The 21,941-nt window shown below is 47.1% G+C and overlaps 1 protein-coding gene and 2 long non-coding RNA genes across 13 annotated transcripts in view; 1 reads left to right on the forward strand and 2 right to left on the reverse strand.

The window, feature by feature from the left end:
- LOC117978293 (uncharacterized) overlaps positions 1 to 17,411 on the reverse strand; it is a 57,460-nt gene extending 40,049 nt beyond the window's left edge. For both annotated transcript variants that reach the window (XR_010110190.1, XR_010110189.1), the window contains exon 1: positions 17,353 to 17,411. This is a non-coding gene — a long non-coding RNA (uncharacterized LOC117978293). The remainder of the gene's footprint in view (positions 1 to 17,352) is intronic.
- LOC129394296 (uncharacterized) overlaps positions 1 to 17,711 on the reverse strand; it is a 69,432-nt gene extending 51,721 nt beyond the window's left edge. The window contains exon 1 of the long non-coding RNA XR_010110188.1: positions 17,538 to 17,711. This is a non-coding gene — a long non-coding RNA (uncharacterized LOC129394296). The remainder of the gene's footprint in view (positions 1 to 17,537) is intronic.
- KATNIP (katanin interacting protein) overlaps positions 1 to 21,941 on the forward strand; it is a 230,791-nt gene that overhangs the window by 151,067 nt on the left and 57,783 nt on the right. For 9 of the 10 annotated variants that reach the window (XM_008959904.4, XM_008959900.4, XM_008959901.4 and 6 more), the window contains 4 exons: positions 825 to 931; positions 3,121 to 3,223; positions 7,920 to 8,135; positions 20,838 to 20,975. In XM_008959904.4, coding sequence (XP_008958152.4) covers positions 825 to 931; positions 3,121 to 3,223; positions 7,920 to 8,135; positions 20,838 to 20,975 — 564 coding nt within the window. The remainder of the gene's footprint in view (positions 1 to 824; positions 932 to 3,120; positions 3,224 to 7,919; positions 8,136 to 20,837; positions 20,976 to 21,941) is intronic. The other variant, XM_034951136.3, reaches the window with a different exon arrangement.

The following is a 21,941-nucleotide window of genomic DNA, read 5'->3' on the forward strand; positions in this document are numbered from 1 at the left end:
GAGGGAGACAGAGCCCAAGTGGGACAGGGTGTGCATGTGACACCCCAGAGCACTGGAGCTGTTTGCTGTTTGCATTGCTGCCACTTGTCCTGCCAGTTCCCATCATCCTCGTCTGCCACTAGCCTGTGTTTCTGACAGGCCTGCAGTAACTGCCCAGGTCCGGAATTTCTGAATGACCTAATTCCTGACCCACAGAGACTCCGGGGACTAAAATCGTCTGCAGATGGACAGCAGGGCACATTTTTAGCCTCGATGATAAGTGAAAAAGAAGGGGAAAAGGCTCAGAGAATTAAAAATGAAAGGGCCTAATGCTGTTACTGGAATTCTTCATAGAGTCTGCTTACTTTGTACAAAGCAGAACAGGGGCTTGGTTGAGATGGTGAGAGGATTTATTTTTATTTTTTATTTTTTGAGACAGTGTCTCACTCTGTCACCCAGGCTGGAGTGCAGTGGCATGACCATAGCTTACTGCAGCCTCAAACTCCTGGGCTCAAGTGATCCTCCTGCCGCAGCCTCCCAAAATGCTACAGTTACAAGCATGAACCATTGCGTCTGGCCAGTGAAGCATTTTGATAAGAGAAAGTTTCCAGTCACTCATCGAAGTGGATTGTTTCCTAGGAGCGCCCTGGTCCTCGGAAGCTGAGATGGTGTGAGGGGTTCTAGATAGAAGCTCCAGGCAGTTGCTGTCACCCTCACATTCCTGTTCCTGTTTTCTACAAAGGGACTGTCAGCCTGAGCATGCCTGCCCTTGACCGTGACCCTGCTGTGTCTTAGGCCAGGAGTGTTGCCTGAGACATCTGTTTAATAAGCCTTTCCATCCTCAGCTGCTTCCCATCACCACGGCGACTACTACTCAGGAGCCGGCTGGGGCAGCAGGAGGAGCCAGGGCCATCAACCAGGCCATGGACAGAATTGGGCTTCTGGGAAGCAGGTACTACTAAGGCTGAGGCCAAACCCGAAACCCCTTAGCAGTGCAGCCATGGGGATCTTCTTCATGAGGGTTCTTTGCTTTTCCTACGTTTTTTTCAGACCCCTTATTTCTTTCTTTAAGATGGAATCTTGCTCTGTTGCTCAGGCTGGAGTGCAGTGGCACAAACAGCTCACTGCAGCCTCAAACTCCTGGGTTAAAATTATCCTCCAGCCTCAGCCTCCTGAGTATCTGGGATCACAGGTGTGTGCCACCGCACCCAGCTAATTTGTGTACTTTTTTGTAGAGATAGGGTCTCACAACGTTGCCCAGGTTGGTCTCCAGCTCCTGGGCTCAAGCAGTCCACCCACCTTGGCCTCTCAAACAGGCATAAGCCACTACACCTGGCCCCAAACTCTGTTAAACTGTTCCTTTAGACTATACTCTGTCTCCCCCACCAGGCCTAAAGCTCTCAAATTGACTTGATTTCTTTTAGGCATATGGCTCTTATCTTGGTCAGTTTGGCCCCAACCTGTGTAGAACTTGAACCTTCTCCAGGTTTCCAGTAGAATACCCCATGCAGCACAGGGTGTTAAACTTGTTCCCCAGCTGGTCTAGGGGGCGAGGTTGGCCCACAGCAGCGTCCTTCGAAGCTCCTTTTCTCTATTAAAAGTTTGTTCAAACTCAGCATTCTGTTCCATTAACGTGTAGCAGCAGTTATTGGAACTGTCAGGTTTTATTATCAAAATAAAGCCTTCCCTCTAGTCTTCAGACAAAATAGATCTTCAGAAAGATGCGTCAGGCTGAGAGCCTGTAGTTTCTAGCATGCCATGGCACATAGACACACTCTGAGGGCCACTGCACAGCTGTGCATGTTGTGCACTGTGCAAAGTGCCTGGCTGAGAGGCGAGAAGGGGCTGAAATCCAGCCTGTGTGCTGGTTACTAAGCTGAGGGTCTGGCCTGGGGCTGCATCAGCCCAGAAAGGGGGTGGTGGTTTTTCTGCATGAAGAAGGAATTCACTAGCCAAGCTGTGTGCCCTCCAGGTCTGTGTCTACCTAGAGGGAGCCCTTTGTTATAACTTACAGGAAAACTGAATAGGCTAAAGGCAGCGCCATCCATTCCTTTAAGACTCTCCAGGCCCCAGGTGGAAATCAGGGCTATGTACCATTGTGGCCATAATAAGAACTCGCAGATTCCCCTGCATGTGAAAAGGCCGCCCGGTGCGGTGGCTCATGCCTGTAGGGAGGCCCAGGTGGGCAAATCACCTGAGGTCAGGAGGTCGACACCAGCCTGGCCAACATGGCAAAAACCCATCTCTACTAAAAATACAAAAATTAGCTGGGCATGGTGGCGAGCCCCTGTAATCCCTGCTACTCAGGAAGCTGAGGAAGGAGAATTGCTTGAACCCCAGAGGCAGAGGTTGTAGTGAGCCGAGACTGTGCCATTGCACTCCAGCCTGGGCAACAAGAGCAAAACTCCATCTCAAAAAAAAAAAAAGAAAGAAAGAAAAGGCTGGGCCATGAGGATATTTTACATCTGATGCAGTTTTATTACAAGCAGCATGCACTCCGCCAAATGCTTCGTTCCTCGGCATCGAGATCCTTTGTGCTTCAGGGCCTTGGGGGTACCCAGCCTTAAACTGCACACGTGGGCATGTTTGCAAATGATGAAGGCACGCTCTGCTGGGTTTAGAATGCCATGTCCTCAGAAACAAGAGGAGCAGAGCAGATCTCCAACCCAGGAGTCAGCAAATTGTTGCTGTAAAGGGCCAGATAGTAAATATGCTTTGCGGTTGGTTTTGTTGTTGTTATTGTTGTTGTTATAGTTTGTTTCTTTGTACAACCTTTTAAAAACATAAACCATTCTTAGCTCACAGGCTATACAAAAACAGGTCACGGGCTGGATTTGACCCGTAGGCCTTAGTTCAGCTGACCTCTGCTCTTGACTCTCAAGTTCTAAGCTTAGGGAGGTCAGCTGGCCATCTTGCCCCAAGCAGTGTTTCCCCAGCTGGGCTCTGATTCCATCACTAATTGTGTAGCCATTTATAAAGGGAGAAAAACAGCGAGCCTGCCCTTGCCTTTGAACTGGATACAGAGTGCATACTTCCTCTTCAAATCATTTCCTATCCCCGAGTGCAGCACTTTTGACTGGAATGTTCTCTTTTGTGTATCATTTACTACTTCCTGTTTGCTAAAACCAAATCCCATTTCAGACAACAGCAGAAGCTTCTGAAAGTCCTCCAGGCCGTCGAAAGTGACTCTGCCCATCTCGGCAGGGTGGTTTCACCAACCAAGGAGCAAGTATCAGACGCAGAGGTGAGAGCCTTGACTTGATTTTCAGTTGTACATTCAGGAAGTTCCCTCAGAACAGTCATTTCGCATCAGTGAGGATTGCTCTGACAGTGGTTAAATGAGCATCTCTCTGCCTGTGTTTCCACCGCCCCCCACCCTCCCTGGCACACAGAGGTATATATGATGAAGAGCAGGGGCAGAGAAAGGAAGATGTAGGCCAGAAGTTTCAGCAGAGAGAAGCCTGTCTGCACAAGAGGAAATATAAATAGCGTGGAAGCCCATAGGAAAATGTCCAACATCGCTGGCAATCAAGAAATGCAAATTACAGCAACCTAAATGTCCCATTTGAGCTCTGAATTGACAAATTATTTCTGATGATAACCTCTAGTGCTAGCAAGGTTACAATAAAGCTGCGGCAGTCCCACATACGTGGCAGGCAGCTGTATAAACAGGTGAAACCCTCTTGGAAAACAGAATGCTTAACCTTAGGAAGAGCCTGAGAAACACTTATGTCTTTCCGCCCCACAATCCCACTTCCTTATCTAAGGAAATCACCCCACAGAACTAAAAAGCTAGAGGCAGGAAGATGTCTGTTATAGAATTATTGGAAGTAGGGAAGACATTTTTTTTTAAAACCTAAATGTCTCATAACAATGGAGTTAATCAGGAAAGTATGATACATCAGCACGATGCAGTAGCATAAAAGGATGGAAGCTATCATTACAAGACGATGCAGACAGGAAACGTTAGAGATATCAGCCTGACTGTAAAAGGTGATGTTAATCTTCAAGTCCAAAATGATTGCAACAACCACACAAAGATGTGGCCATATGAGTGTGTTGATGGAGCTAGGACACAAAATACAAAAGGGAACTGCGGCATCAGAGTGGTAGGATTAACAGTGATTCGATTTTTGTTCTTTTTTTTTCTTTTTTTTCTTTTTCTTTTTTTTTTTTTTTAGACAGGGCCTTGTTCTGTCGCCCAGGCTGGAGTGCAGTGGCGCCATCTTGGCTCATGGCAACCTCTGCCTCCCAGGTTCAAACTATTCTCCTGCCTCAGCCGACTGAGTAGCTGGGATTACAGGCACGCGTCACCATGCCCAGCTAATTTTTGTATTTTTAGTAGAGATGGGTTTTTGCCATGTTGGCCAGGCTGGTCTCTAATTCCTGGCCTCAAGTGATCCACCCACCTCGGCCTCCCAAAGTGCTGGGATTACAGGCGTGAGCCACCACACCCAGCCTCCATTTTCTTTTGTGCTAAAAGGTGTGTGTCCCAGCACTCCCTTCTGCCCCTACCTTCACTCAAGCCATTCTTAGTATTATTTGGTATGATGGTCACCAATCTTACTACTGGCCAGTGAGGACTTAATGCAAAGTCCTCCCAAAGCCACATATAAAATCCTATGAGAGCAGAAAGGCCCCTGAGCTGGCCTGGCCTGGACTAGAGTTCCAGCTTTGAATCTGGCACCATCATTGAGAGATTGTGTGACCTTAGACAAACCTCTTAAGCTGTCTGGTCCTGGCTCTCAGATAGGGTCAATAATCCATGCCCCCACAGGCCACTGTGAGGATGAAACAGGAAAGGTCTCTGAGAGCATACTGCTCAGTGCAGGGAGAAACCAGCAAATATCTGCTGCAAGTTCACCGAGAAAAATCAAAGCTGTGCTCCCCACTGCATGGAATAGTTTCTTTATTTTTATTGTTTTAATTAATTAATTAATTTTAGAGACAGGATCTTGCTCTTTCTTCTAAGCTGGAGTGCAGTGGGTGTGATCACAGCTCACTGCAGCCTTGAACTCCTTGCTCACTCGATCCTCCCACCTTGGCCTCCTGAGTAGCTGGGACTACAGGGGCCCCCCAGCACACCTGGCTGTTTTTAAAAAAAATTTTGTAGAGATGAATCCTTGCTGTGGTGCCCAGGCTGGTCTTGAACTTCTGGGCTCAAGCAATCCTCCTGCCTCAGCATCCCAAAGTGCTGGGATTACAGCTGTGAGTCACCACACCCGACCAAGTCTCCTTATATTATGGGAGACAGAAAATCCAGGGCAAACTGACTTATACAACAAAGAGAAGAAAAATGAGAGACTCTTCTCATTGAAAATGACACAGGGAGGGCCAGGTAGGGCGTGGTCCAGCAGCTTTCCCTCTGTCTGCACAGTGGAAAGCTCAGTCCCACCCCCTGGAGCTCAGTCCCATCTCTGCTCCCTCCTCATGGTCCCCAAATAGCTAGAATGGTTCTACCTTGCACCCCTGTATCATCAGACTTCACTGTCAGGAGAGAAGCCTGTTTCTCCCCATGTAAATCTGTGATTGGCGTGCTTGCACCGACCTGTGCTGGGGTGCTTGCCTGTCACTGAGCTGCTCCCTTCTGGCAGCCGAGGGGACAGGACACATTGCTTCCTTGGACCAGTCAGGCACCTCCCTGGAGTGGGAAAGGGTCAGTTCCCCTATGCTTTATGGCTGAGAAAAGAGACGCCGTGGCTTTCCCCCAAGGAAAATCAAGTGGTCTCAGCAAGAGCGGGGACAATGAATGACAGGGGCCAGGAACTTCCCAGCCAGTGTCCCCCTCCCACCGCCAAGTGGGATCCCAAATTGGGCAGTGCAGAAGCAGGAGGAGCCACTGAGTAGCAACAGAGAAGTTGTGACACTTGCTTAGTTAACATATCCTTCAGCTTTTTCATTTATGAACGCAGCTGAGGAATTTGCACATTTCAGATTGCACTGGGTGGGAGTTCTAGCAGCCCCTCTGAAAGGCAGCCTGCCTCCCATCTGGCCCTCCTGCCTCCCACCAACAAGCAAGGTGAACAGTGCCACTTCTTCAGCAATCCCCAGACTGACCACTCACCTGGCCCTGGATTGCTCCACACTATCACAAGCTCATTAACTCCCAGTCCCCTGGAGTCAACTAGGCCAGTTTAGCTTTATCACTGTCCTGCATGCCTGGGACTCAGACCCAGGGCAGCAGAGGCTTGGCCAGGACCCCACATGGCTGTGGAGCAGGAGGAAGCTGTGGGTTTCGAGGGCCCAGCTGATCAAAACAGGCCCTATCTTTTATCCAGGAGCTGTGAGCTGACCTCTCTCCCTCCTCCCTATCCGCGTTCCCACCGTGTGGCAATCAAGGCCCCTCCAAACACACACTGAGAGCAATAGCACGTCTCGCTGGCTATTAATTAAAAAAATAAGTGGGGAACAGTTGCTGTTCATTTGCTTGGCTCCCTGCTCACAGAACCATTGCAGATTACCCATGCTAATTAACAGAGGGCATGTGCACACGGGGAGTGCACCATTTTGTGAGTGACTGATCCGTGGCGACCAGTGCTGCAATCAGCCCTGGAGGGCCTCAGGAAGCCATTCCGAAGGGTGGCCATTTATTGATGGCATTCACGCAGGCTCTCAGAGCAGACAGCCGACGCAGGAAGGAGGCAGGCATTAAAACCAATGAAGGAGAGAAACAGAAAGAAACAGACACTTACAGAGCGCACCCAGGGCCGGGGCTCATGATAGGGCCTTCTTAGGTATTGATATCTTGTTTAACATCTGTGACAGGATTATCACATAGATGGTGTCATGTCATCTTCCCCAACCAGGCCGAGGGATGTCAAGTGACTTGTCCAAGGCCAGGGGGCCATGTTACCTACTATATCAGTCCACCAGGGCTGCCATAACAAAATACCACACATGGGGTGGCTTCAACAACGGAGATTTGTTTTCTCACAATTCCGAAAGCTGGAAGTCCAAGATCAAGGTGTTGGCAGGTTTGGTTTGTTCTGAGGCCTCTCTCTGGCTTGCAGACAGCTGCCTTCTTGCTTTGCCCTCATGTGGCCTTTTTCTGTGTGTGCATCCTTGGTGTGTCTCTCTGTGTGTCCAACTTTCCTCTTATAAGGACACCAGTTAGATTGGATTAGTGCCCCCCTCCCCCACAGCCTCATTTTAATTTAATCACCTATTTAAAGGCCTTATCTCCAAATACAGTCGTATTCTGAGGTACTGGGGATTAGAGTTTCATCAGATTAATTTGGAAGGGATAAATTCAGCCCGTAACTTTTTTTTTTTTTTTGAGACTGGGTCTTTCACCCAGGCTGGAATGCAGTGGTGTGAACACAGCTCACTGCAGCCTCAACCACCTGGGCTCCAGCAATCCTCCTGCCTCAGCCTCCTGCGTAGCTGGGACTACAGGCATGTGCCGCTGTGCCAAGCTCATTTTTTTTTTAAATTTTTTTGTAAAGACAGGATCTCACTTTGTCGCTTAGGCTGATCTTGAACTCCTGGCCTCGAGGAATCCTCCGAGCTTGGCCTCTCAAAGTGTTGGGATTACAGGCGTGAGCCACCGTGCCCGGCCTTAGCACGTAACACCTACTCAATTCAGCAGATGTCGTGACAAGCTTCTGGGTACGGAACACTGAGTAGTGGGGGAGAGACGTGCATGTTCAGGCAGAATTCAATGCATTTTAGACATTTTTATTTATTTGTAAACTTTCAAACAGAATGCTCACAGAGTGCCAGTTACACAGGGCCTCTATTTTGAATGCTTTACAGTATGAATTCATTTAATCATTGTAATAACCATAGGTAGTGGGTGCTATTCTTATCCTCATTGTACAGATGGAGAGACTGAGACCCTGAAGGTTAACTAACTTTTTGAAGGCAGTGGTGGCAGAGGCAGAGCCGAATTCAAGCCTGTCATGACTTAATCCTTTGGTGTTATTTTTCTCTTCTTTAAGGACAAACAGAGAATGAGGGCAGACGAGATCAAAGATGCCATCTACGTGACCATGGAGATCCTGTCCAACTGGGGCAACTCGTGGTGGGTGGGTCTCACAGAAGTCGAGTTCTTTGACTTGAATGACACAAAGCTTTATGTGTCGCCCCACGATGTGGATATCCGGAACACAGCCACGCCTGGGGAGCTGGGCCGCCTGGTCAACAGGAACTTAGCTGTGAGTGGAAGGGGCACTGGATTGCTTCTTGGCTGTGTATTCCCATGCATTTTCTCTGCCCTTGATAAATCTGTGTTAAGGGTATGAGTGGAGGGAGGGGAAGAACAACAAAATCTGGCCAGGTACAGAGGCTCACACCTGTAATCCCAGCACTTTGGGAGGCTGAGGCAGGCGGATCATTTGAGGTCAGGAGTTCAAGACCAGCCTGGGCAACAAGGCAAAACCCTGTCTCTACAAAAAACACAAAAAATTAGCCAAGCATCATGGCTTGTGCCTGTAGTCCCAGCTACTTGGAAAGCTGAGGTGGGAGGATCTCCTGAGCCCAAGGAGATTGAGGCTGCAGTGAGCTGTGACTGTACCACTGTACTCCAGTCGGAGCAACAGAGTAAGACCCTGTCTCTAAAAAAAAAACAAAAATAGGCCGGGTATGGTGGCTCACACCTGTAATCCCAGCACTTTGAGAGGCCGAGGCGAGTGGATCACTTGAAGTCAGGAGTTCAATACCAGCCTGGCCAACATGGTGAAACCCCATCTCTACTAATAATACAAAAATTAGCCAGGTGTGGTGGCACATGCCTGTAATCCCAGCTACTTCTGGAGGCTGAGGCAGGAGAATCACTTGAACCCAGGAGGCAGAGGTTACAGTAAGCCGAGATTGCAGTAAGCCAAGACTGTGCCACTGCATTCCAGCCTGGGTGACAGAATGAGACTCTGTCTCAAAAAAAAATAAATAAGATAAAATCTACCAGGGTTATTCATTTGGGCAAAGTTGGGGAGGAACCTGAGGGAGTGGTGCTGGCAGAGGCCCCAGACACTCTCTCCCTAAGCTGTTTCCCAGCCCCTGCTCTGTGGGTTTTTCTTGGGGGAGCCAATTCACCTGCTTTTATCCACCTTGCAGTTTTCCACAGTCACCATCAAACACTGGACCTCAGGGGTCATTAAGGTTAATGGATGTTCTTTGTAGTTGAAGAAACTACAGCTTGGAGAAGGGCATTGACTTGGCCAAGGTCATGCAGCTGGAAGGTAGTGGAGCCAAGTTCACATCGGGCAGCCTGGGCCAGGACCCTTGCCCACACCCCCTCAGGACCCTGCTGCCCTAGGTCGTGAGGTGCACACTCCACAAACGTTGAATGTTTCTTTCCTTTAAATATCCAACAGAGCCAGGTACAGTGGCTGACACCTGTAATCCCAGCGCTTTGGGAGGCCAAGGTGGGCGGATCACCTGAGGCCTGGAGTTCAAGACCAGCCTGGCCAACATGGCGAAATCCTGTCTCTACCAAAAATACAAAAATTAGCCAGGCGTTGGGGCACACACCTGTAGTCCCACCTACTTGAGGCTGAGCCAGGAGAGTCGCTTGAACCTGGGAGGGGAGGTTGCAGTGAGCCAAGATCGTGCCACTACACTCCAGCCTGAGCGACGTAGCAGGACTCCGTCTCAACAAATAAACAAACAAACAACAGAATTTACAAAAAAAAGATCGGGGAGGGTACTGGCATTTTTTCCTTCCTGCTACTTGCAAGTTGCACACAAGAGACTGTGAGCTAAACTGAGCCAGAGTAGCAGCCACGTCATCTTTGCTATGTTGGGCCTCAGCTTCATTCACAATTATCTCCTCAGAGACCTGGGAAGATGTTGTTATTGCGTGATCATAGCTCACTGCAGCCTCAAACTCCTGGGCTCAAGCTGTCCTCCTGCCTCAGCCTCCTAAATAGTTGGGACTACAGGCACACAACACCACATCTGGCTAATTTTGTAAAATTTTTTGTAGAGACGGGGTCTCACTATGTTACCTGGGATGGTTTCTCTGGCCTCAAGTGATCCTCCCACCTTGGCCTCCCAAAGTGCTGGAATTACGGGCATGAGCCAGCATGCCCAGCCTTTGCTGTTATTGTTATTATTATTAATAGTATTAATACCACTGGGAAAAGTAGTTAGTGTTATTCCCATTTTAAAGAAGAGGAAACAAGAAAAGGGGTTTTTGAAATCTCTGGTTCTAGAGACCCAGATTCTGGTCTTGACTCTGGCCTCAGCAACTTGCCTGCCTTCTCTGAGAGTGGGTTTTTCTGCAAGCTGAAAAATGGGAGATTGGGTCAATCATCTGTTCAGATTCTTAGATTTCCAGCAGCAGAAACTGAGTCCAGCTCAGTTAGCACATGTTTAAAAAGTAAATGTGTTTCAAGTCTTTTGAGTAGCTAGTGTACTCACTGCCACGCAGGCCAGGAGAGGATGGGCCTTGGGGGAAAGTTGGGGTTTTAGGGAGCATCCTGGAATGCTGGCCACCACGGGTGTGGTCTTCTTTTGGGGGTGGGAGATGAACAGGAGGATGTGAGATTCTTCTGGAAAGATTCTTTTCTCGGACTTGAGGTTCTGGGGGAGATCGTGCTGTCCTACTTAGTTGACTGTTTTGGCCTTTGTGTGAGTGGTCACTTCCATGGCATCCGAAACCATCACTAACTTACGTCTTAAACTGGGTCATGACTCAAGGTTGGGGGCTACTTTCAGAGAAGGGAACAAAATGAGAAGGGGAGATGGAGAAAAGGATAAAGCTTCATTCCCTTAGTTCATACAGCAACCATTTATTGAGATGCCTCGGCAGTGTCGGTTAGCTGGTTGGTTTGTCCTCGCAACTCTCTGCTGGAAATAGTCTCAGGAGAGGAATGCTGATGGACCAGACTGAATAGGGCAGGACATCTTGATGCCAGTTCCACCAAGATGCCCCAGCAGGGCAGGAAAAGATTCTCCCTGAAGGTATTCAAGATTGCTTAGAAAAGGTGTAATATATGTCACAAGTAAAAACAAAAATTAAGAAATTCAAGATTGCCACTCAAACGGCGGGCTGGATGCTAGATAGCTAAGAAGCAACAACTGTCCCCAGGGTTGGACTGGGTGGGTCTGAGTCCCCTTCTAGATCAGTAGCTCTGTGATCTCAGCCCTCAAAAGACACAGTCCCTGAGCTGTGGATGATGGCTGCCTGGGTGCTGTGGCCTGGCCTATCCCTGCTCTGCCTCCAGATTCAAGTCTATAGGCTCCCATGCTTGCTGCTGGGACTTGGCCCAGCCTTCGCCACCCCTCCCCTGCCCCACTCTTGCAGAAAGCAGTGGCATTTTGGAAGCCTGCTCTCCAGAACAGAGCACACTAGAGACAATAAAAAGCATCATTGGATTTGATGGGGACCAATTCTGATGATTGCTCTCCCTTTCTTCTGTTTAGCAGAGACTGGGGCGCTTTGCCATGTGATGGTCCACGGTTTTGGTGGATTTGAGGTTTTTATTTTTTGGCCCTGCGATTGGGACATGAGGCAGCTGTGTCACCCTGGGCTGCTGGGTCTCTGGGCTCATCTACAGGAAGGCTGGATTCCCCCTTCTTCCCTGACGTGGGGCTTCCCTGCATCCTGGGTCCCAGGCCCGGGGCTACACACTGCCTCTCAGAACCATCTAATTGCACCAGCGTGTGGCAGCCACAGCCTGGTGCATCGCCTCGTTTAACCCTCACATGAACCTTGGGATGACTTTCCTCATTTTACCAATGAGAAAAAACAAGATGCAGTGAGGAAGAGGCACTTGCCCCAGGCCATGCAGCATGGCTGATAGAGCTCACCCGACAGCTGAGGTACCTAGAAGCGGAGGCTGGGTTTGAAAGAGAAAATGCTTCAGTGGAAGTGAATTGGAGCATTCAAAAGATGTGGGAGTGCCCCAGCCTCTATGGAAACTCCACCCTTCTGTGCCCGCACCATGTCTCTCATTGGCTGCTTCCCAGCACAAGGCCTCAAGATGACTCCAGATTTATACACCCAGCCCTGCCTGCCCCTCTGAGTTACTGACATGAATGTCAACTTCCTGCTTGACATCTCTTGGATCTCTCCTGGCCATCTCAGACTTCATTATTATTATTATTATTTTTAGAGACAGGGTCTTGCTCTGTTGCCCAGGCTGGAGAGCAGTGGTGCAGTCATTGCTCACTGCAGCCTCGACCTCCTGGGCTCAAGCCACCCCCCAACCTCAGCCTCTCAAGAAGCTGGAACTACAGGCACACACTACCACACTTGGTTAATTTGTTTTTATTTTTTGTAGAGATAGGGTCTCACTGTGTGTCCCAGGCTAATCTCGATCTCCTGGCCTCAAGCAATCCTCCTGCCTTGGCCTCCCGAAGCACTGGGATTACAGGCATCAGCCACCATACCCAGCCCATTTCAGATCTCAGAGATTTAAAACTTAAGTTTTGATTCCCCTGCCCTCTTCCCCACATCACTTCTTCCTCCAGTATTTCTTGTTCAGTAACTGGCATTGCTGTTGGCTCAGATGTACCACCTAGAGTCTTCCTTGATTGCCCTAGGAAATTATGGATTTCCTATGAGTCTAGAATTATTTCCAAATAAAAAGTAAAATATATATGTATGTATGTATTGCACACTTACATGTATTGGGGATTGATATGGTTTGACTGTGTCCCCACCCAAATCTCATCTTGAATTGTAAAAATAGCCACATGTCAAAGGCAGAGCCAAGTGGAGATAATTGAATCATGGGGACAGTACATTTGGACACAGTGGTTCACACCTATAATCCCAGCACACTTTGGGAGGTCGAGGCAGGAGGATCACTTGAGGCCAGGAGTTTGACACCAGCCTGGGCAACATAGTGAGACCCTGTCTCCATAAAAAAAATTAATTAAAGAATATTAATATGTGTGTGTATGTATATTTATGTGTGTATTTATATTTATGTGTGTGTGTATATATATACATACATATTATATATATGTGTATATATATACATACATATTATATATATATGTGTATATATATACATACATATTATATATATGTGTGTATATATATACATACATATTATATATATGTGTGTATATATATATACATACATATTATATATATGTGTGTGTATATGTATATATACACATATTATATATATGTGTGTGTGTGTGTATGTGTGTGTGTGTGTATATGTGTGTATATATATATATATACACAGATTGTGTATATATATATATATCAGATTGTGCCCTTCCCCTACTTGAAACATGTTCACTGTGACTTCTGGTTACCCTTGGAAATAAAGCCCTGGTGTTTCCCCATGGCCTGGAGGCTCTCTGTGAATAGGCCTCCGCCTCCCACTCTGTCTGCTTCACACACCCCTGCCTCACACACCCCCGCCTCACACCCAGGCTCCAGCAGCCTTGGGCCTGCCCTCTCCTTCCAGTCCACCAACCTCATTCCTACCTCTCCAAAACCCTCTTCCTCCAGTTTTTCACATTGCTTCTCCACATTCAGATTTCAGCCCTAATGTCACTTTCTCAGCAAGACTTTCCCTCACCCAACAATCTGGAGGAGGCCTGTTCCCTCCCACCCCAGTCACTATCACATCATCCTTTTTCATTTCTTCAGAGCACATCTCACTGTAAGAAATGATCTTGTTTACATGTATATTATGTCTCCCCAGTTTATCTGAAAATTCTTATCTGTCCTGTTTACACTATATCCCCAGTACATAAAAATGTGCCATATATATTTTTTTTGTTTTTTTAAACAGAAACATAGCTTACAGTTTTTTGTTGTTGTTGTTTAAGCTTACAATTTTTAAACTTTTTATTTGGAGATAATTATAGACTCACAGGAATTTGTAAAATAGTACAGAAAACAGAAGAACAATAGAGAAAGTCAATGAAACCAAAAGTTGGTTCTTTGAGAGGATTAACACATTGGCAAACCTTTAGCTAAACTAACCAAAAAAAGATGGGGGAGAAGATTAAAATTACTAAAATCAAGAATGATAGAGAGAACATTGCTATTGACCTTACAGAAATAAAAAGGATTACAAGAGAAAATGAAATTAAGAAACAATTATGTTTACAGTAGCATCAAAAGAATAAAATACTTAGAAATACATTTAACAAAAGAAGTACAAAATGTATACTCTGAAAACTACAAAACATTGTTGAAAGAAATCTAAGATCTAAGAAACTGGAAAAGCATCCCCTGTTCATGGATCAGAAGACAACATTGTCGAGATGGTAATACTTCCCCAAACTGACCTACAGATTCAGGAAAATCACTATCAGAATCTCTGCTGATTTCTTTGTACAAGTTGACAAGCTGATTCTACAATTTATAGGGAATTTCAAGGGACTTGGAAAGCTAAAACATTATTGAAAAAGAATAAAGTAGAACTCACACTTCAATTTCAAAACATACTGCCAACTCTGCAGTAGTAAAGACTGCATGGTACTGGCATAGGATAGACATATAGATCAATGAAATAGAATTGAGCATCCAGAAGTAAACCCATGGATTTATAGTCAATTGATTCCAACAAGGATACCACAACCGTTCAATGGGAGAAGCATAGTCATTCAAAAAATGGCCTTGGGACAAATGCGTTTCCACATGCGAAAAAATGAAGGTAGACTTCCACCATATGCCTTATGCAAAACTAACTCAATGGATCAAAGACCTAAATGTAAGAGCTAAAACTTTGAAACTCTTAGAAGAAGACAAAGGTGTAAATCTTGATAGCCTTGAATTTGTCAATGAAGTCTTAGCTATGACATCCAAAGCACAAACAACCAAAAACAAGAAAAAACGGATAAGTCAGACTTCATCAAAATTAAAAACATTTTTGCTTCAGATGACACTATCAAGAAAGTAAAAATACAACCTACAAAAGGGAGAAAATATCTGCACATCATATATCTGATAAGGGTCTAATATTAAGAATATACAAAGAAAACCGTAATGACAAAAAGATGAACAACCCAATTAAAATATGGCCAAAGGACTTTGAATAGACATTTCTCCAAGAAGATGTACAAATGGCTAATGAGCACATTAAAGATACTTAACATCATAAGTTGTTAGGGAAATGCAAATCAAAACCGCAATGAGATATCACTTCACACCCACTAGGACAGCTGTAATTTTAAAAAAGAAAAGAGAAAATAAGTATTGGTGAGCATGTGGAGAAATTGGAACCTTCATTCTTTGCTTGTGGAAATGTAAAATGGTGCAGCCCCTGTGGAAAACAGCTTAGCAGTTTCTCAAAAAGGTAAACGTAGGGTTACCCATGACCTAGCAATTCCATTCCTAGGTGCATACCCAGGATAACTAAAAACATACATTTATTAAAAAAAAAAAACTTGTACATGCATGTTCATAGCAGCATTATTCAGAATAGCCAAAAAGTAGTAGAAACAGCCAGATGTCCATCAATGGATGAATAAAGAAAATGTAGTATTTCCACAAAATGGAATATTATTCAGCCCTAAAAAGGAAAGAAGTATTGCTACATGCTACAACCTGGATGAACCTTGAAAACATTATGCCAAGTGAAGGAAGCCAGACACAGAAGGCTATATGTTGTATAATTTCATTTATATGAAATGTCACGAATAGGCAAATCTGAAGGCAGAAAGTAGATTAGTCATTGCCAGGGGCTGGGAGGAAGCAGGAATGGGGAGAGACTGCTAATGAATGTGGTTATCTTTTGGAGGGTGGTGAAAATGTACTGGAAGAAGATAATGGTAATGGTTGAAAAACCTTGTGAATATACTAAAACACCAGTGAACTGAACGCTTTAAAATGGCGAACTTTATGCTATGTGAATTATATCTCAATTAAAAAAAAAAAAAGGACAGAGAAATCTTACACACCTTTACCCAGCTTTCCCCAGTGGTAAATTCTATGTAACTGTAGTACATAATCAAAACCAGGACCTTGACATTGGTATAATGTACAGACCTTCATACATTCACTTGTGTGTACATGTATATAGTTCTATGCAGTGTTATCACATATGTAGATTTCTTTCTAAAGATACAGACATTTGAGATACAGAGCAGTTCCATCACCACCAAGGAGTTCCCTTGGGCTCCTCTTGTACAGCCACACTTCCCCATGCCCAGTCCTGACAATGGAAACCACTGATCTGTTCCTCTACCTACATTTTGTCGTTTCAAGAATGCTACGTAAATGGAATCATACCATTTACATAGCATTTTTTTTTTTTTGAGACAAAGTCTCACACTGTCGCCCAGGCTGGTGTGCGGTGGGGCGATCTCGGCTCACTGCAACCTCCACCTCCCGGGTTCGAGCGATTCTTCTGCCTCATCCTCCCGAGTGGCTGGGACTACAGGCGGCGCCACCACACCCAGCTAATTTTTGTATTTTTAGTAGAGACAGGGTTTCACTATGTTGGCCCGGCTGGTCTCGAACTCCTGACCTCGTGATCCGCCCACCTCGGCCTCTCAAAGTGCTGGGATTACAGGCGTGAGCCACTGCGCCCAGCCAATTTATGTAGCATTTATGTCATTACCAGAGTTGGTAACCTTTCTGAGACTCGCTTTTTTCACTCAGCTTAATGCCCTTGACATCCTTCCAAATTGTTGTGTGTGTCAATAGTTTGTTCCTTTTTAATGCAATAATTTATTAAATTGGAGCTACTTCTGAGGGCAGCGCAGTATCTCCCTGCAGGTTGCTATTCAGTGTTATGTTAATGCTGGAGTTAAAAAGCCACCTTTGGTTTAGGAGTTAGAAAGTTACCTGCTCAGAGAAGCCTGCTTTAACCATTCATTCTAAAATAGCTGTTCCATGGGCCATTAATAATTCTCTCTTATTTTTTTCCTAGAATGTGTCCCTACTTGATTTTTTTTTTTTCTTGGAAACATTACCTGTTTGCCTTCCCTCATAGCACAGAGCTGCTAGGACCTGGTGGGTCAGGTTCCCTTGCACATGCCCCGGGTCTGGCTCAGCATCAGTCCCCTAGGAGGGACCCTGTACAGTGTTTGTTGGGCAAGTTATGGAGTAGATATGTCAGTGCCTGCTTCCACCCTTTTGCCCTAGCACTTCAGGGCATGCTGATTGCTTTTCTGAATGGCAGCACTGAGATTTCTTTCCTGGAGGATTCTTTTTGTGGCCTCCAGGGCCCGCTTTACCTCCCATACAGAGAGAAATAGAAGCCCCCCAGGAGCAGCACTCAACCAACATTGGGAGTTGGTATTTATACCCCAACTCCCGGGCGCCATTGGTGCAGTCACTCTGAGGCCTGTTCCACCCTGGCTCCCAGATTCCCTGGGGGGATTAAGCTCCAGTTGCCCACAGGAGCAGCTGTCTTGAAAACATACCCTTTATGAGCCACCTTCCCTGCCTTGTCTCACTTCTTCAATCTCCCATTGATATTTTCTGCTCTGTCTAAATAAGCTACTTACATGTGGATCCTTGCCTCAGGGTCTGCTTCTAGTGGAATCCAGAGACAGAATGAATTAATGCATGAAAGATGGAGGTTCGGATCCTCACTCCACCACGTAGGTGCTGCACAACCTTAGGTGATCCCACCCCTCGCTGAGCTTTGGCCTGTTTTGGTCAGTAGCACATGCGTTACAGCAATGCCCACCTCCTGGGGTTTCCAAGTGAAAGAAGCCATGAACCAAGGGCGGTAACAGCAGCATGAAGGCGCCCGATTCCCGTTCTGCTGTATTCCTTACCCCCTGTGTTGGGGAGGGAGGAGCTGCAGACGCTCTGCCTCCTGCCCTGGCACCGAGGGGTTTTCCCAGCATGTGCCAGGTCAGCCCTGGGCAGCTTCCCATCAGCCTTTCTCTCTGAGATCCTGTGTGTGGAGAGAAAACATCAGAAGGCTGGGTTGCTAATGAGGCCCAGAGTTATCCGCAGGTTAATGTTCTTTGACTTTGAACACCACAATTCCCACTTAGCCCTCCTGTTATTCCTCCTGCTGACAGAAATGTGAAGGGAAATCAATTACAGTCCCCTAGCCCACATCTAAGGGTCAGCCATCAGTCTCTTCCTTTGTCAGGCAGCCACAGTGCCCCATTTTAGGCCCCCACTCAGCAAAGGAATGAGACTCACCCGCTGGATTTGGGGATGTGGTTTCTTGACCCCTCGCAGCTGCCCAGAGCACTAGAAGTTCTTGTAGAGCTGGAGAAACTTGCCAGAATAAGTCAGAACCCCTTGAACTCATCGTTCCCCCTTAACAAAAGCCACCTCCTCCCTCCTGAAAGGCACCATTGTCACCGAAACAAGTCCCCTTTGTCCTCTACCGCAGCTGGAGCCTGGGCCTTCCATCTCCTGGGGGCCGATAAAACCCCAGATCAGCCAATCCTCCCTCCCTGGCTCTGTCAAGTAGCAGGCACGTTCCTGGTGACGGGGAGTCTGTTGAGATGTTCTCAAATGCAGGGTGATGCCCCTTTGAGATAAAAGGGACAACTCAGCCAGTGTCAGGCCTGCGGAGGTTGCTTATTGGCAGATGGGACTTGCTGCTGCTGCTCAGCCCCTAAACAAGGACTGCAGACTCAATGCCTACAGGGGCCAGGCCAGGGCAGAAGAGGGAAGCAAGGTGGATGTGAAGCAGTAGGGAGTGGTGGGGACTCTGGAGCCCTGGGAAATGGCGGGCTTCAAGGGCTGCACACTCTTGGCTCCAGGAAACGGCCATCAGGGCTCCTGAGCTGCCATGTCTTCCAAGTCTGCAGAGGGGTCAGAAATCTGGCTGTTTGGAGAAATCTCCCCCCTCCACCACCACCTTTTTTTGAGACAGAGTCTCACTTCATCACCCAGGCTGGAGTGCAGTGGTGCCATCTTGGCTCACTGCAGCCTCCACCTTCCAGGTTCAAGCGATTCTCCTGCCTCAGCCTCCCCAATAGCTGGAATTAGAGGCCCGCCACCATGCCCAACTAAATTTTGTATTTTTTTTTCTTTTAGTAGAGACGGGGTTTCACTACGTTGGCCAGGCTGGTCTCGAACTCCTGGCCTCAAATGATCCACCCGCCTCGGCCTCTCAAAGTGTTGGGATTACAGGTATGAGCCACTGCACCCAGCCCTTATTTATTTATTTATTTTTCTTAGAGACAGGGTCTCACTGTGTTGCCCAGGCTAGAGTGCACTGGTACCAAACTCCTGGGCTCAAGCGATCCTACCACTTCAGCCTCCTGAGTAGCCAGAACTATAGGCAAACACTGCCACATCCTGCTAATTTTTAAAATTTTTTTGTAGAGACAAGGTCTCTCTATATTACTTAGGCTGGTCTCTAACTCCTGGCCTCAAGTGATCCTCCTGCCTCAGCCTCCCAAGTCACTGGGATTAAAGGCATGAGCCACTGCACCTCTCTGAATCCCCCCATTTTTAAATGTTGGCAATGAATTTGTGTTTGCTTTGTTGTTGTTGTTGTTGTTTACACTGGATGAACCAAACAAATACCTGTGTAAGCCAGACCCAGCTTACAATCTCTTCTCTGTTTGTCTGTTTTTGTTTTTTTTTCCTGGAGACGGAGTTTGGAATTCAATGGCACGATCTCAGCCCACTGCAACATCCACCTCACGAGTTCAAGCTATTCTCCTGCCTCAGCCTCCTGAGTAGCTGGGATTACAGGCATGCACCACCACGCCCAGCTAATTTTTGCATTATTAGTAGAGACAGGGTTTCTCCGTGTTGGCCAGGCTGGTCTCGAACTCCTGACCTCAGGTGATCCACCTGCCTCCACCTCCCAAAGTGCTGGGAGTACAGACATAAGCCACAGTGCCTGGCCTACAGTCTCCTCCCTAAAGCTTTAATGAAAGGGCAGACATTAGGAGGCACACTCCATGTGTGCGCATTCATGTAGTCATTTATTACACAAAGGGTTTTGTTCTTTTTTTTTTTTTTGGCATCTCCCATGTGCCAAGGAACTATGCTAAAAGCCTAGGATTCTGGAATAACCAGACACAACCCCTTCCCTTGAGCTCACGGCTGAATGGGGGCATGACATGGACGTGAAAAGAGATGATCGTGGGACACTGAGGTAGGCACCAAGCTTGGGGACTGCAAGTAGCCGAGGGCACTTGGATTTAGCTGAATTCCCCAGATTGAGAAGGTTAGGAAGAGAATTGCAAGCAAGCAGAGGCCCAGCCTGTGCCAAGGCACTGGGTCGAGCCAGCGTGGACGCGTTTGGGAGCAGCTGTGAGTTTTGTCCCAATGGAGAGTGAATAGGTATTGTAGAAAGCCAAGAGGAGGCGGCTGGGGCTGAGAAAAGTCCCCTGGTTTGGGTTTTTCCATCTGTACCCAAAGCACTCATGACATGCAATTTTGTCGGTGTGAATGAGAATGACAGCAAGGCGTCTCTGTTCACCTGCCCCTGGGGCCTCCATCGGGGGGAGTCTGCAAACTGAAGCCTCCAAGCTTGGAAACCCTGAAAGGAACAGAATAAATCCCAGGGCTCAGTGCCCTGGCCCTGGCCCAACCAATGCCTGAGCCAGTAGCTTGCTTTCTTTTCTATTTAAAAATTTTAAAAATTCGTCAGGGTTTTACGAAAGAAAATCAAAGGCTCTGTTTGCCAGGTTAATCAAATAGTGTCCCATCCTTCTCTCTAGCGTCTTTCCCCTCCCCCAGCGCTCTCCTCAAAGCCGATTAAGTTGATGAAAATAAAGCCCGCTGCATTTTAAATTCCGTCTGGTTGGCAGATCAGAGGGGTCCGTGTGGCAGCTTTGTGCCGGGGGTGGGATGGGGTCAGTAGCCTGCTGTGAAGTGCCGTCCAGACGGGGTGATCTGAGTCCCCAGCCTGGGTGATGGCAACGGGGCGTCCTGGCTGTCTGCCCTGAGCCCTCACCAGGCCTCTCCTGGTTTTTGTGAGCCAAAGAGCCACTGCCATTTTACTTTGGGGAGAGGCAGAAATGTGCCTAATGATTTCCTTCTCTTGCTGGCCTTCTAGGGCAAGAAAGACTCCTCCCCGTGGACCTGCCCCTTCCACCCACCACTCCAGCTGTTTTTTGTTATTCGAAACACAAGACAGCTGGGGGACTTCCGTCTGGCCAAGATCAAGGTTCGGAATTACTGGACGGCTGATGGCGTAAGTAACAGGTGCTGGTTCCCCACTGGGCAATGGGTTGATGGAAGCACTTAGCAGTTTGCCAATAGCCTGATTCCTAAAGTTGCAAAATGGATACACGGAAGCCCTGCTGGCCTTGTGTGTGCAGCAAGAGCCTGCTGGTAGGTTCACACTGCATTCTCATAGCCCCCAGGGAGGGAGCTTCCAGCTGCTGGCGTTGGGAGGTGGTATCAGGCCACCCTTGGGGGAACTGGAAAAATATAAGCTGAGACTCAGTTTTACAGATAAGGAAACAGACACAGAGAGGTTATGTAACTTGCCCCAAGTCACAGCCAGTCAGTGTCAGAATGAGAATGTGAACGCCTGCATTTGGACTCCAGGCCCTTTCTCTTAGCCTTCACTTCTCAAATGTTAACTTGCAGTGACTCATCTGTGGGATCTTGCTAAAATGCAGGTTCTAATTCAGCAGGTCTGGAGCAGGGCCTGAGATTCTGTAGGTCTAGCCAGCTCCCAGGCATCCCAATCTTCCTGTTCTGTGGACCTCACTGTGTCTAGCCAGGCTCTTAACCTCTGACTATTGTGCCCCTCTGGTTCTATTTTTTATTTTTTAAAAGACTAGTCAAGTACAGTAATGAGAAAGGGCGATAGAATGGAAAAAGGAGTTCGATCTGTAACTGACTGTGATCAATTGAGATAACTTGCTACCTTTGGACCCACCACCTCCGGTTGCAGGATCCACACTCTCCTTTCTAACCTCACACTATCTACCCTCATGCTGCTGCCTGTGCCCACACCCTTTCCTTCCTTCTCTGGGCTGTTTTTCATGCACTCATAGTTCTATCAGGGAACTAAATAGTGAGGAAGGACAGGAATTCACTTGACCTATCTGCCCCTCTTATGGTAGACATAGGGGCAAGAGTTGTACTTTCCTTTCAAATCTGTAAGGGAAGCGATCGTTCAAGTGAGATTATAAATAGGAATGGAGCC

The sequence above is a fragment of the Pan paniscus genome, chromosome 18, assembly GCF_029289425.2.
Source record: "Pan paniscus chromosome 18, NHGRI_mPanPan1-v2.0_pri, whole genome shotgun sequence".
NCBI lineage: Eukaryota > Metazoa > Chordata > Mammalia > Primates > Hominidae > Pan > Pan paniscus.